Source organism: Giraffa tippelskirchi, chromosome 4 (assembly GCF_054371585.1).
Source record: "Giraffa tippelskirchi isolate mGirTip1 chromosome 4, T2T-mGirTip1v1.2.pri, whole genome shotgun sequence".
Taxonomy (NCBI): domain Eukaryota; kingdom Metazoa; phylum Chordata; class Mammalia; order Artiodactyla; family Giraffidae; genus Giraffa; species Giraffa tippelskirchi.
The window spans coordinates 16,385,490-16,400,476 of record NC_137278.1 but is presented as its reverse complement, the minus strand read 5'-3'; the positions used below and the strand labels follow the sequence as shown (position 1 = coordinate 16,400,476).

Genomic DNA, 14,987 nt, shown 5'->3' with positions numbered 1-14,987 from the left:
GCGCTCAGCTTTCTTTATAGTCCAACTCTCACATCCATATGTGACTACTGGAAAAACCATAGCTTTGACTAAAAGGACCTTTGATGGCAAAGTAATGTCTCTGCTTTTTAATATGCTGTCTAGGTTGGTCATAACTTTTCTTCCAAGGAGTAAGTGTCTTTTAATTTCATGGCTGCAGTCACCATCTGCAGTGATTTTGGAGCCCAAGAAAATAAAGTCTCTCACTGTTTCCCCATCTATGTGCCATGAAGTGATGGGACCAGATGCCATGATCTTCATTTTCTGAATGTTGAGTTATAAGGCAACTTTTTCACTCTTCTCCTTCACTTTCATCAAGAGGCTCTTTAGTTCTTCTTCACTTTCTGCCATAAGTGTGGTGTCATCTGCATATCTGAGGTTATTGATATTTCTCCCGGCAGATTGCCGGGAGATGATTCCAGCTTGTGCTTCATCCAGTCCAGCATTTCTCATGGTGGCCTCTGCACATAAGTTAAATAATCAGGGGGACAACATACAGCCTTGACGTACTCCTTTCTCGATTTGGAACCAGTCTATTGTTCCATGTCCAGTTCTAACTTGCTTCCTGACCTGCATATAGATTTCTCAAGAGGCAGGTCAGGTGGTCTGGTATTCCCATCTCTTTCAGAATTTTCCACAGTTGGTTGTGATCCACACAGTCAAAGGCTTTAACATAGTCAATAAAGCAAAAATAGATATTTTTCTGGAACTCTCTTGCTTTGTCGATGATCCAACGCATGCTGGCAATTTGATCTCTGGTTCCTATGCCTTTTCTAAATCCAGCTTGAACATCTGGAAGTTCACGGTTCACGTAGTGTTGAAGCCTGGCTTGGAGAATTTTGAGCATTATGTTGCTAGCGTGTGACATGAGTGCAATTGTGCACTAGTTTGAGCATTCTTTGGCATTGTCTTTCTTTGGGGTTGGAATGAAAACTGACCCTTTCCAGTCTTGTGGCCACTGCTGAGTTTTCCAAATTTGCTGGCATATTGAGTGCAGCACTTTCACAGCATCATCTTTTAGGATCTGAAATAGTTCAATAGCTCACTAGCTTTGTTCGCAGTGATGCTTCCTAAGGCCCACTTGACTTCACATTCCAGGATGTCTGGCTCGGGGTGAGTGATCACACCATCATGGTTATCTGGGTCATCAAGATCGTTTCTGTATAGTTCTTCTATGTATTCTTGCCACCTCTTCTTATTATCTTCTGCTTCTGTTAAGTCCATACCATTTCTGTCCTTTATTGTGCCCATCTTTGCATGAAATGTTCCCTTGCTATCTCTTATTTTCTTGAAGAGATCTCTAGTCTTTCCCATTCTATTGCTTTCCTCTATTTCTTTGCATTGATCAAAGAGGAAGGCTTTCTTATCTCTCCTTCTGGAACTCTGCATTCAAATGGGTATATCTTTCCTTTCAATTTCGCTTTGTCTTTCGCTTCTCTTCTTTTCACAGCTATTTGTAAGGCCTCCTCAGATAACCATTTTGCCTTTTTGCATTTCTTTTTCTTGGGGATGGTCTTGATCACTGCTTCCTGTACAATGTCACAAGCCTCCATCCATAGATCTTCAGGCACTCTATCAGATATAATCCCTTGAATCTATTTGTCACTTCCACTGTATAATCCTAAGGGATTTGATTCAGGTCATACCTGAATGGTCTAGTCGTTTTCCCTACTTTCTTCAATTAAGTTGAATTTGGCAATAAGGAGTTCATGATCTGAGCCACAGCCAGCTCCCAGTCTTGATTTTACTGACTGTATAGAGCTTCTCCATCTTTGGCTGCAAACAATATAATCAATCTGATTTCAGTATTGACCATCTGGTGATGTCCATGTGTATAGTCTTCTCTTGTGTTGTTGGAAGAGGGTGTTTGCCATGACCAGTGCATTTGCTCAGTGACTGGCTATAATCAATAGCCATGTTTCAGGTCTAATGTTTTCATTTTCCATTCAGACAGGTCTCTGCTCCTATTAAGTCTGAGTCCTTTTTGTATTTTTTTGCTGCTTTGAACACAACGCTAGCAAAATATTCTAAAGTGATAGCTTTGAGATATATTTTTTTAACCTAAGTCAAGTTGGGGTCATTACTATGCAAAAGAAAAAAAAAATCTTCTTTGCCTAAGTCAAAGTACAGAAGAAATAACAACAGTTAAAATTATTAGGTAGGAACATTTACCCAGCTGCATTTTTAAATTCAATGTCATAGAAAGTTCATTTTCTTCTAACCCAAATAACTGCCAGTTTCTGTCAAGATTCCCTCTGGAAAATGTTTTCAGAAGAGGCTCACAGCCTCAGAAATCCAAATTAATCAAATTTATAGCTCTACATACCAACTTTTGTGTCACATGGCCATATATTTAAGCTATAAACTGCCCCAAACCAAAGAATATATGGCATTTCAATAAATAAGCTCTTGAGAACAAATTTCAATGTCATCAGAACTCCTGTATGCTTTTTTTTAGGTTGGCCACACATTACCTTTTTTTTTTTTTGCCTTGAAAAGTGAGTCGCAAGAGGAAATGCAGCTATCTTTAGCATTTCTTAAAAAAAAAAAAGGAGACAAAAACTTTCCACATTCAGCTAAACAAGGAGTCTCTGGACACACTGCTCTGGTCTATTCCGCATTCCATTCCCATCCTGACAATGTTTTCCTGTAAACACGAAGCCGGGGGTTGTGCTCATCTCTCATGAATGCCCGATTCAGGAGACCACTAAGAACCCATCCAGGAAGAGTGGGGAACGGATAGTAGCTGCTTGATAACCCACCCGGAAATTTTAGAACCCAGATACGCATCTTCACAATAAAGTCTTACATACAGAGCGTTGTCTACACATGTCTGTTATTCTGCTTCTTTTCAGATGAGCCCAAGGTCCAGAAGAGATATGAAAACAAGATCAAACAAAATACCATCTTTTGAATCCGGCATGGGGCTTCCCTGGTGGCTGAGACAAGTAAAGAATCTGCCTGCAATGTGGAAGACCTGGGTTCAATCCCTGGGTCCGGAAGATCCCCTGGAGAAGGGAATGGCGATCCACTCTAGTATTCTTGCCTGGAGAATCCCATGGACAGAAGAGCCTGGAGGGCTACAGTCCATGGGGTCACAAAGAGTCGGACACGACTGAGCGACTAACACACACACACAGGAACATGGCGTATTTCAGACAGCAAAGACAAAGATCCATCCCGGACAACCAATGTGGCTTAACGCTGGAGCACCCTCGCTCCAGCCAGGAGGAGAGGGAGACACTGCAGGGGTGAAGGGGGGACCTGGTCCACGCCCTTGCACCCACCAGAGATGGAAACTGGGGCGCATTAGTTAGCCTCTGCGGGTGTCAGGCTAACAGGCAACCTTGTTGGGCTGCTGTGAGGCTTAGTGAGACAAGACCCCAGCACCCACTGGCCCTGTCGGCGTGCAGTAGACAGACAGTGAGGGCAACAGACCTGTGGTCAGGGTGGTGACCATCACCATTCCACCCTGCCGGACCTTGGGGCTTCCTTCCAAGCTTCTTTCCAAGGCTTCCTATCTTTTAAATTCTGTGACGGCCTAAGAATTAGTCCTCAGACTGTTAGGCCTTAAGGTGGCTGGAGAATAACGCCCCGTGAGGGTCTCTTTAAACCACCCCCATAATCCCAGATCCCTAGAAGCAAGCTGTTCCATGGATCTTTCCTGCCACCAACAAGAACCCCCCAACAGTGGCCATTCAACTGTGAGCTCTGCAGAAAACTCAAATGACAGCCAAACTTCAGAAGGCTAATTTTCAATGTTTTCACGTCCACTGCATCCAAATGATGCACAGTGGCATCCACCCGAAGCACTCCGGATTCAATATACACCGGATTCAATCACAGGAGTCGTAAGTGGCTGCAACACTGAGGCACCTACCTCTTTCAAACTGTAGCTTTTTGTATCTTTGCATAATTTCAGCTGCCACCATGCACTCAATCTAAGGGAAGAAACAGAAGAAAAGGGACTCTAACCATCTGAGGGCTAGAACACAAGGTGAGGTCAGCCTGGACAGGGCCTAGGACCCCCGACTCACTGAGGAGCCCCCGCAGGTGCACCCCTATTTCCCCAGCCGTACGTGCCTCATTCTCCTGCAGGTGGCCCTGTTTGGGGCAGGCAGCATCTGGACAGCTAATCGCAGTTTCTAATCCTTCTTTGATCAAGAGCTCCACATACTGTTTCAGGCACTGAAAAAAAACAAAACACAGAGAAGTATCTGTAAACATCTTCCTTAAGGCTGAAGGAGCAGCGATGCATTAAAAAAAAAAGACAAATCAAGCACATTGTTTCAGTACGTTTTTTTTGTATTTTTGCCCTGTAGTCCATAGCAACGACCAAATTAGAGGTTATATTCACTCGACAAATATTTGCGGGGTACCTCTGCTGCACCAGGGCTGAGGATGCGATTGGGTCCCTGTGCCCAACCTCGGCTAACACCACGCCAGTGTGCCCAGTGGGAAGAGTGGGCAGGCAAGGGAGGCTGGGGACCCGTACTCCTCAAACACACACCAGATGTCAGGGCTCTGCTCGGTCCCTTGAATGCCACTGTTTCACCTGGCGCTTAGAATGCTTTCGCAGGAAAGTTATGACCATACCATCCATCAGGTGTGAAAACTGAGACCCAAACAAGGAACCGCCAGCTTCTCCAGACAGCAAGGGCAGAGCCCAGACTCCAGCTCAGCCTCACCTGCCTCTAGGCCGCCCCTGCGCCTCCACCGAGAACCCAGGTCGAGCTGCCCACCCTCCTTCAGTGACCTCTCATGCAACGGGCGATGATTGGCTACCACACCCCACCCCTCGACGTGGCCGTCTGGCTGAACATCTGAAGTAAGTCAGAAAAGTCTGTAGGAGACACATCCCAGAGCTCATGCCAAAGTGAAGTGGCCTTTCCCAGGGCCGGTCTACTCCTGCATTACTGTCCGCTGGTCTTGGAAATCCAATGCTCCCTGAAAAGCACTTTTTAAACGCCAAGTAGAAGAAAAGTGACGGTCTTCTCTAGGCAAGGTCACTGCCCGATGTGACTGAGACAGACGCTGAAGCGCTTGCATCAAATGACATCAGAACTCAAAGAGGATAAGAAACCGGACCTCTCAGTGATGGGAGCACAAAGTGAAATGTCTCAGCAGCATCTCCAAGTCCACTTCCCATCACAGCCCAGGCCACAGAGCTACAGAGACACCTGGAACCCCGGTCCGTCCAGGCAGAGCTGAGGATAGGTCACATGATGGGCTCGGGCCACAGCTCTCTGGACAAGAGAGCAGAGATGCCCTTCCTGCTGGGCTTCTGCGATGGTAAGAAAGAAAGTAGGGAAAGTCACCTGGCGCGATTCCTGATACACAGACCAGCTAAGTAACAGTGGTAGCTGTTATCTGCTGTGTGTGTATCCTGTTGGTGTCTTACAGTCATAGGTGTAAAGAATATCACAACCTTAGCAGCAAATCATTCTTTTACTTTTTTATAATTAAATCTGTCTAAATCGAGTCTCTGGGGGACACTAGAAGGCCATAAAGTGATAAAACGCTGAAAACTCTCACAATATTGTGCAGAGAAGTACACACAATGAGAGAAAGCTGACAAAATACAACAGTTAACACTGGTGTGATAGGTACACTCAGGGGACATTTCTGACTCTAAACATCGCTGTGCAGGGACTTGCATGTATCAACAAGCAGTGCATCATACCTGGGGAGGGCTACCTGGGGGGTGAACATTCTATGCCGCCAGCAGGCTCTGCACAATCTGCAAAATGACTGTTTCTAGAAGCATCTATTTGCATACTATATAAATGGGATGGGGACTTCCCTGGTGGCTCAGTGGAGAAGAACCCGACGATCAATGCAGGAGACACCAGTCTGATTCCTGATCCGGGAAGACTCCACGTGCCACAGAGCAGCTAAGCCAGTGAGCCACATTCCTGAGCCTGTCCTCTAGAGCCCGGGGGGCCATAACTCCTGAAGTCCACGCGCCCTACGGCCGTGTCCCACGACAACAGAAGTGACCACAACAAGAAGCTGGAACACCACAACTAGAGAAAAGCTTGCGCAGCAACGAAGACTCAGCACAGCTAAAAATCAATTAATTAGTTAAACTGAAAAAAAACAAAAACAAAGACTAGCAGAGAATGAAAGCACGTTGAAAGGAGAGAGCAATGAGGATCTGTATCTGACCAAGCATCCATGGGAAACAAGTCCAGTCTTCTTCCAGATAGAAACCGGGCCAGGACTCACAAGCTGTGTTTTTCAATCTAATAGCAAAAAGATGTCTTGAAACGAGCACCCGAAAATGCCAGAGAAACCTTGGTGAAAATAAATATACAGGACAGAGGCAGACACTGATGTATTCCCGACTATCATATTAATTACAGCTCTCCGTAACCAAAGGCCTCAGGACTCCCGCGTTAATCACCACCTGTGTTAGCCAACTAAACAAGATTCTTAGGAGGTGTTAATCGCTCCCCTTAGACAGAGGAGAGAACAAAGCTCAGGGAAGTCAGAAACAGGACAAAGTAGGGGTCTGTAAGTGGAGGAGCTTGGCTCAAACCCACGTGTGCCTGACTCCGAAGAGGTGGCGGTTTTGTGTTTTCAACTCTCACCTCCTTCCTCCCCAGTCAAGAATTCTTTCATCAGCAATCATTTCTTACTTATTTTCTGTTACCTTGTAAGTTTTATAATGCGTAAAAAGAATCGTATGCATTTCAGACCAGCAAAGTCTGAGTCACCCCAGAGTGTGTCTCTCTGTGTCCCTGATGCTTGGGTGCCGGGACCCTCCAGGACATCAAGACCCCCAGTTCAGTTCAGTCGCTCAGTTGTGTCCGACTCTTTGCAACCCCGTGGACTGCAGCACTCCAGGCCTCCCTGTCCATCAAGACCCCCAAGGCCCCCCCACAAAGACGCACTCTGCTGAGGTTTCGGGGGGGGTCTCCCCCTGGGGAGGGGGATCAGGAAGGTACCAGAGGTGGAAAGCTGGCCAGAGGGACAAGGCCTCTCAGGAAAGGGGCGTCCACTGCACAAAGCACAGGAGGGTCTGGGAGCGGGGAGGCGGTGTATGGAGAGCTGCAGAAAGTTCCAGACTGTTCATTCTCCACTTTCTTGCCCAACCCTTTGAAACCCGGTCCAAAGATGCGGAGGGGGGCCTACTGATCCACTGGGACCCACGTCAAGTTGGAATCCTTCGCTAAGGAGAAGGGGCTGCAGAGAGACAGCTGCCCGGTGCAGAATCTGCAGGAAGCCTGAACTTGGTCTGCTTTCTCCCTGGGAGGTCCGTCAGTTACTGATGATGCTAACAGCTGGGAGAAACCCCCAGAAACTGTGCTCAAAGGTGCCTCTGCTTATCAGAGTGGCTTCTGCTTATCAGGGATCCGTGTTTACAAACAGCCCATGCAGGCAGATCTGAACAACGGCCGTGGGACTCCTGGGGACTGGGTTCAGGCAGCCAAGACCCTGGGACCACTGCCCTGGTGGGAATGTCAGCGAACCCTCATGCCAGATGTGAGCCTGCATCCCTCTGAGGCCCCCGGACCCCCATAGTGTGGAAGGAAACAAACCCCGAGGACAGAAAAGGATGCTTTGGTGGCTAGGTGCCCACACACGTACCACGAGTTCTGCCCGGCCCCCACGGCCTCACTTAGGGAGGGTCTGCTTACCCCTTTCCTCTGCTAGGAGGCAGGCTCTTTGAAACCCAGGCTGTTTATCCTTCCAGGCCCTGGGCCTGATGGAGTGCTGGTGAAAAGCAAGGCCTTAACAACTCGGCAGGAGAGACAGAGGCTGACAGCTGGGGTGGGGGGGTGAGTGGTCCGCACGCAGAATAAGCTGACACCCACACAGATGTGGACATGGACACGCATCCGTGCAGAGGAGGGGAGACCTGGGGTGGGGACCTCAGGTCACTGCCAGAGAGCTAGCTGGATGGGCACCCCGGGCCCCTTGGCGGGCGAGGAGGGCAGACACTTCCTACAGGGCTGTCCTCAGGCGGCTGGAGCCACCGCCTGGCACAGCTGGCGAGACAAGAAGGCTTCATGCAAACCTCCCCCACCCCAACTGCTGCCAGGGGCTGGAAACCCGAGCAGACCACCCAGCAAGCCCCACCGTGTATGTTCTGGCCGCAACACCACTCCAGGCTGCAGGGATTGACTTCACCCAAACCAGGGACTCCAAGAGATGAAGGCTGCTTTTGTATTAATAAAATTTTTAGAGGGAAAAGAAAAAAAAAAAATCAGATTTACTTTCTACTGAAAAAAAAAAAAAAACCCAAAACTCTCATCTATGTGTACTCTCGGTCCGGTGGTCTTGCCAAACCACCAGCAAACTGTCTCCTGGACTCACCTCCCCTGACATCTCTGACCCCTTGGGCGCTGAAGCTCAGGTGGGCCCCACAGTTGGGGTAATGTCGACGCTCAGCCCCCCGTGTGTCCCCTGGGCCTTTCCCTCAGGGTCCCTCAGGGTTTCCAAGAGTCAAAACCCAGTCAACCACTGGAGCAGGAAAATGACTTTCCTTGCGGGCAGTGTCCCTGGTGGAAGGACACACAAAAGAGGTCTCACTCCAACCCTGTGAGCCTGCACCCACCAGCCTCTCTCTGTTCACGCAGATGTCTTCCCACCAAAACCCTGGCAGCCCACCAGTCCAGACTGGGGTGCCCATCCTTTCCACAGGCCACCCGATCTGCAGCCTGGTGTCTGCGCACAGCTGACCCCACAGGCGGCTGGGGCAGATGCAACCCCTTCTGAGGCCCTGCCGCCCGGGAATGCCCCCACACTTGGGGGAGGGTGTGTGACCACGGATGCACAGAGACACCGGCTGAGTCAGTCTGACGGGCAACGCTCTCCTTCAAAAGCACTGAGTCGACAGTTCTCAGCTGCGAGTCTGTCACTTGCTGGGATTTTCCAGGTCAATTAAACCAGCAGGCAGTGGGCACCCGCTTCTCCTGAGGGCGGCACGGGGAGCTGTGATGGTGGCAGCAGGACCTGGGTGGCCATCCGCGCCTCACCACAATGAGCACAAAGAGGCAGACCAGCCGGCCCAAGGTGTGGATGCTGCTCATTCAATATCGCCACCCAGAGAGGAAGTTATCCATCCCAGGGCTGGGTCCACCCAAGGCAGAGAAACTCCAGGAGACGGTGCACAGGTGTGACAGCACGTGGAGTTGAGAAACAGATCAGGTGGTCCTGGGAACTACCCGAAGCCCGGGGGGTGGGGGACAAGCAAAAGCCCCCCAGGGCTGAGCCGAGTAGCAAGTGTCATCTATGGAGGCCGGGGTTCCAGGGTGCCCGAAGCGGATCCATATCAACATAAGACGTATAAGAACCTGATCTCCATGTGTGAAGATGAACCTGACGGGCCAGGACGACCAGTCCCAATCAGGGCACCGGGGCGGCCCTGGCTGTGGGTAGGGATCTGGGCCCAGCCTCCGCCCAGCCTGAAGCTACACTAGGATCTGAAAAACTAGCCATCAAATGTGGACCTGCCTTGGGAAGCCCTGCTGGTGTGGTCACACGCCTGCTGGTAAAACGCAGGAGGATGCCCTTTGTTCTGGAAAGAACTGCCCTGTTCTGAGAACTGGGCCATAGCCACAGAGACCCGGAGGACGGGTGATGCCTGACCCCGGGGGCCGGACTCAGGGTGATGTTGGGAGGTGACCAGGAGGCTACAGCGGGATATTCTATGGACGAGTTGGGCCAGCTCTGATGACCTGGGAGCACTCTGGGACCAAGCTGGGCCTTCCCCTTGCTCCCCTAGCCTCACAGAAGAACACGAAGCTGAAGCTACGCCTTCTGCTCATCCGCAGAGACCAACGCCCGTCTGAAGCTGCCAGTCCCCAGCGTGCTGGCCGAGAGGCGGAGCTCCTAGTGGGCAGGCGCTATCCGTGCCCGCCCACCCCCGCCCCCACCCCCCGCAGGGAGGGTGCTCTCCTCGAGCTTCTGATCAAGCTGCAGGAGAAGCCCTGCGTGCAGGACACGGTCTGTCTGCTCCAGAGTTGTGCAGGATCAAGAATGAGCAGGTAACCCGACTACATCCTCATCACGAAGACCTCCTGGGGGAAGGGAAGACAGGAGGGGTTGTGAGGAAGTGTAGCTGCTCGGTTGTGTCCGACTCTTTGAGATCCTTTGGACTATAGCCCACCTGGCTCCTCTGTCCATAGGATTTCCCAGGCAAGAGTACTGGAGTGGGTTGCCATTTCCTTCTCCAGGGGATCTTCCTGACCCAGGGATCAAACCCAGATCTCCCACATGGCAGGCAGATGCTTTACCGTCTGAGCCACCAGTAGAAGGGGTTAACATACAATAATTCAGGGAGCTGCAAGTTAAATCGATAGTCGTCCCTCGTGTGGATTTCCGGGGCTTCCTCTGTGTTCTTGGGCACCCAGAGTGTCCCAGGGTAGGTACAGAGAGGGACATGGCATGTGGTGCTCAGCAAATCTCCCGAACCTTGATGGTTATCTGAGTGCATCTTTTAGGACGAATGTTCCCTGGGACACACGGCTGGGGAAAGCTGGTCTTTTGGATCCCTGCAGTTCTAACCCTGAACTCAGAAATGAGCTAAAGGGTTACGAGCCTGCAGACGGCCTGCTACAGGGCAGCTCCTCCACAAACATTCCCCGAGCCTTGGGGTGAACTCCATTCAGCTCCAGTACACTGGTGAGGCCCACGAGGGCGGCGGGGTCACAAACAGCCTGCATTTCAGGGTGCTTATGCCCGACCCAAGCTCCAGGATTTCTCTGGACCCCTTTCCTCCTCGAGGTCAATCTTCTTCTTCTGACCCAAAGCCTGTAATTCTCTGGTCGTTTTTTATCTTAAGAGAGCCTTCCTGCAGCCGTGCACAACTCCCTGTCTTCACTCTTCTCTTCTCAGGTCTGTCCCCAAGAAAAAAACATAGGCACTTCTGCTGGTGGGGGGCCCTGGGGCCTCCACAAGGGGACGGGGCCTTCCCCCGCCCACCCAGTCTGTGGACACACAGGTGTTTCCTGTGCTTCAAGCCACACGGAGCTGCAGACACAAGCAGGCCTGGTCTCAACATCTAAATTTTTAATAAACGGTTGTGGAAAAAAAAAAAATCACAACCATCCCCCGTTTCTCAGTGCTCCCAGCAAGTCCCCTGTGAGAAAACAGTGCTCTTTCCCTCTATTCACAAGCTCTGAGTTAAATTAAGCGTCTGATCTGAATTAGAGCTGCTATCTGGTAGAAATAGGAAACTAAAACAACAAGGACAGCAAATGAAAGGCAGGGTGAAACCACGGCGGGGTGAATGAGCGACCTCACAGAGGAGTAGAGCTGTAGTCTCGGGAGGCCCTCCACGCGATGGCATATTGGGGGCGACAGGGAGGGGCTGGGAGCTCGCTCCCGCTCCCGGGCACAGCTGCACAGGGAAGTCAGCCAGTTAGCTGAGACTGGAAAACTTCCCTTCAGGCAAGAAAAGAGGCGATTTCGCATAAAGGGGATTCTTTAATCCGGCCAGACACGGCTGGACCATTCCAGTTCACCCTCCAGAAATGAAAACGCTCTGTGTTCTTGGGCTGGAGGTCTGTCTGTCCATCCACCTCCCCCGGGGCCCTCTGCCTCCCATCCTTCCCCAGCTCAGAAAAATGGCCCAAAACAGCTTTCCGTGCTCCAGGTTGAATTTCCTTTCCTGGGGAGTCAGTGAAGCAACATTCCTTGGCCACCAAGCACGCAGCTGAGGCCAACTCTCTGCGGTTCAATCCAGCCACGTTTCCTGATTATTAGGATGATGAGATAGCATCACCGACTCAATGGACATGAATCTGCGCAAACTCTGGGAGATGCTAAGAGGACAGAAGAGCCTGGCGTGCTGTGGTCTGTGAGGTTGCAGACAGCGGGACACAACTGGGCAACTGAACAACAGCAGTCACGTGTCCTGCTGTAAACCAGGTATTTGGGAGCAGACCTGTGCCCTCCGGAAGCCAGGGTCTAGCATAAAAGGAAGTCAGATACACAGACTTGAATGACTGCAACCTCCGTCTCCTTATCCGTAAAATGTAGATGATGCTACCAAATGAGCCTACGTTTCAAGGAGATCAAGAGACAAACAGAGCAAGGGGCAGGAAGGAAGAAGCCTCTGGGGAGGCAGCTGTGAGGGGACAGAAACTAACCAGGACATCTGAGCAACACACAGGCAGGCCATCCGGAGAGTTTACTTGTAACAGTAACTTTTTTAGTTTTTCACATTTTTTTTGGACTTTTTTTTATTTTGGAATTCCTTGAATGGGAAAAAAATAAAATAAAATTCAATGAGACAAACTGAAAATGAATCTTATACCCTCATTTTTCTTTTCTGATGAGTAAGTAAAACTTTGGGCCTGAGTGAGGCCTGATGGGAACAGACCTGCAGCCCTTAAGTCCCATACAGCCTTTGGCTCAAAATGATGCTGGCTGCATCTTCAGGAGATTCAAGTGTGATTTCCACACTCTCATGGGAGGGGGGCTTGGGGGAGAATGGATACACGTGCATGTACGCATGGGTTGCTTTGCTGTGCACCTGAAACTATCACAGGGGCTTCCCTGATGGCTCAGCAGGTAAAGAATCCACCGACAATGCAGGAGACATGGATTCAATCTCTGGGTCAGGAAGATCCCCTGGAGAAGAAAACAGCAACCCACTCCAGTATTCCTATCTGAAAAGTCCCATGGACAGAGGGGCTACATTCCAAAGAGTCGCAAAGAGTCAAACACGACTGAGTGACTAAGCATACTGACGTGTATAACTATCACAACATTGTTAATCGACTATACATCAATATAAAATAATTTTTTAAAAAAATATACAGAAACAAAAACATCCTCTCCAGTTTAGCCCTAAGGCAGTGCCAGCTGACACACAGAGGCGACTGTCCTGTGTGCACAGTCACCAGGACGGCACCCTGACCATCTCAGGCACGCCACTGTTTAATTAAATTGGACGCAAGCTAAGATGCAGATTTCTGTTCCAGAAAGGAGCGTGCACACCATGTCAGGGTTTCTCAGCTGCGTTCCCAGCGTCTAAGCCTCTGTGTAACTGATCACTTCTGCACCACGGGCACCTGCAAAGGAACCTGCCCGGGGAGCCCAACGGACTCAGAAGAGAATCCTTCCAATAAAACTGTGTAACTGTGAGGGTGACCCTGCATGCTGCCTCTAAAACAAAAGCAAAAGCCTCATCCCGAAATCCTTTAAGCCGGTGTTCCCGGCGAGACCAACCAGGGTGCAGAAGACGCACTGGCACTGCGAGATGGTCGTCGTCTGCTCCGCCGGGTACTCCCCCAGGCACAGCTTGCAGGACACCAGCGGGTCCAGGGCCACGTCCCAGGACGGCCGGCACGCGCGCGCCGCACTCATGGCAGAGCAGTCTGAAACGAGAGAAGCACAGGCAATCAGATCCGCGTGGCCACCATGGAACCCAGGCAGGGCCACTCCTGGCTGAACCCGGGGCCCCGGGGCTGGCCGAGTGACCACGGAGGGGCCAGCGTTCCATAGGCCTCATCGGGTCTTCCGAGAAGTTTTAGCCAGAGGCTCCTGATCTGGTCTGTGGGCGATGCTTCCTCTCCTGTACTGATGGTAATATTCCTTCCCCGTATTGATGGTAAATTCCTTTCCCGTACTGATAGTAATATTCCTTTCCATATTGATGGTAATATTCCTTCCCTGTATTGATAGTAATATTACTTTCCCATATTGATGGTAATGTACCTTCCCTGTATTGATAGTAATATTACTTTCCCATATTGATGGTAATATACCTTCCCCATATTGATAGTAATATTCCTTCCCCATACTGATGGTAATATTCCTTCCCCGTATTGATGGTAATATACCTCCCCTGTATTGATAACAATATTCCTTCCCCGTATTGATGGTAATATACCTTCCCCATATTGATAGTAATATTCCTTCCCCGTATTGATAGTAATATTCTTTCCCTGTATTGATAGTAATATTCCTTTCCCGTATTGGTAGTAATATTTCTTTCTGTATTGATGGTAATATTCCTTCCCCGTATTGATGGTAATATACCTCCCCTGTATTGATAACAATATTCCTTCCCCCTACTGATGGTAATATTCCTTCCCCGTATTGATGGTAATATACCTTCCCTGTATTGATAGTAATATTCCTTTCCCGTATTGATAGTAATATTCCTTTCCCGTATTGATAGTAATATTCCTTTCCCGTATTGATAGTAATATTCCTTCCCTGTATTGATAGTAATATTCCTTCCCCATATTGACGGTAATATTCCTTCCCTGTATTGATGGGTAACAAGGGATCCACTCACCCCCATCCTTCCTTCCATCCCTCTGATGGGTGTTGAGGAAGACACCACCCCACCAATCAAGCACCCAGCTCAGGAGGGCAGGACCTCAGCAAGCCAGCGAGAGAAGCTTTTCTTAAAATAGTTGTTGGAAAAAAAAAAATAGTTGTTGATCAGATCAAGCTGTTCTCTGTTGTAGGAACATCACAGGGAAGCCAGTGTGTGAAGCTCTGGCCTCAATGCTCTGTGTCCTCCGGGTAGAATAGTCTTCCCACACCGTTTCTGTCCTCATTGCCCAGGTGTCAACTGACCTTCCAGAATCAGCCCATGCACCACTGCCTCCTAAGAAAGTCCTGGAAGACTGTCTAAACTGTGAGCTTCAGGGAGGCAGGGCCTTGGGCAGGCTTGTTCGCTTCTGTGGGTCAAGTGCATCCAGCAGTGTCTCGGGTGAAGCTGACACTACACAGACATATGGATAAACAGTCCTCACCTCCCCAGCCTCCCCGACATTCTCCGGCCACGTCCCCCCTGGTCTGTGCTCCCCCGACAGTACGCATCTTCCTATTACTATGTTCACACACTGATCTCCACTGCCCGTGGCTCGAGGGGGCAGAGAAAGGGTCAGCCTCCAGCTCTCAGCACAGCTCTGACCCACGTGGACTCCATAACTGTCTGCTGATGGGTCAGATGCTTGCATCCAGGGATGTGGCTTCTCCCATCCCTGCCCCTGGCA

General features: G+C 50.0%; 1 protein-coding gene across 50 annotated transcripts in view; it reads right to left on the bottom strand.

Annotated features, from left to right (window-relative positions):
• Positions 1–14,987, bottom strand: part of RNF144A (ring finger protein 144A) — a 206,231-nt gene that overhangs the window by 104,638 nt on the left and 86,606 nt on the right. For 28 of the 50 annotated variants that reach the window (XM_081597080.1, XM_081597075.1, XM_081597064.1 and 25 more), the window contains 3 exons: positions 13,204–13,352; positions 4,102–4,206; positions 3,899–3,959 (listed from right to left, as the gene is read on the bottom strand). In XM_081597080.1, coding sequence (XP_081453206.1) covers positions 3,899–3,959; positions 4,102–4,206; positions 13,204–13,341 — 304 coding nt within the window. In that variant the 5' untranslated portion in view covers positions 13,342–13,352. Of the gene's footprint in view, positions 1–3,898; positions 3,960–4,101; positions 4,207–7,661; positions 7,883–8,103; positions 10,088–13,203; positions 13,353–14,278; positions 14,390–14,987 lie in introns of those variants that run through there. The other 22 variants (XM_081597104.1, XM_081597102.1, XM_081597111.1 and 19 more) reach the window with 10 other exon arrangements.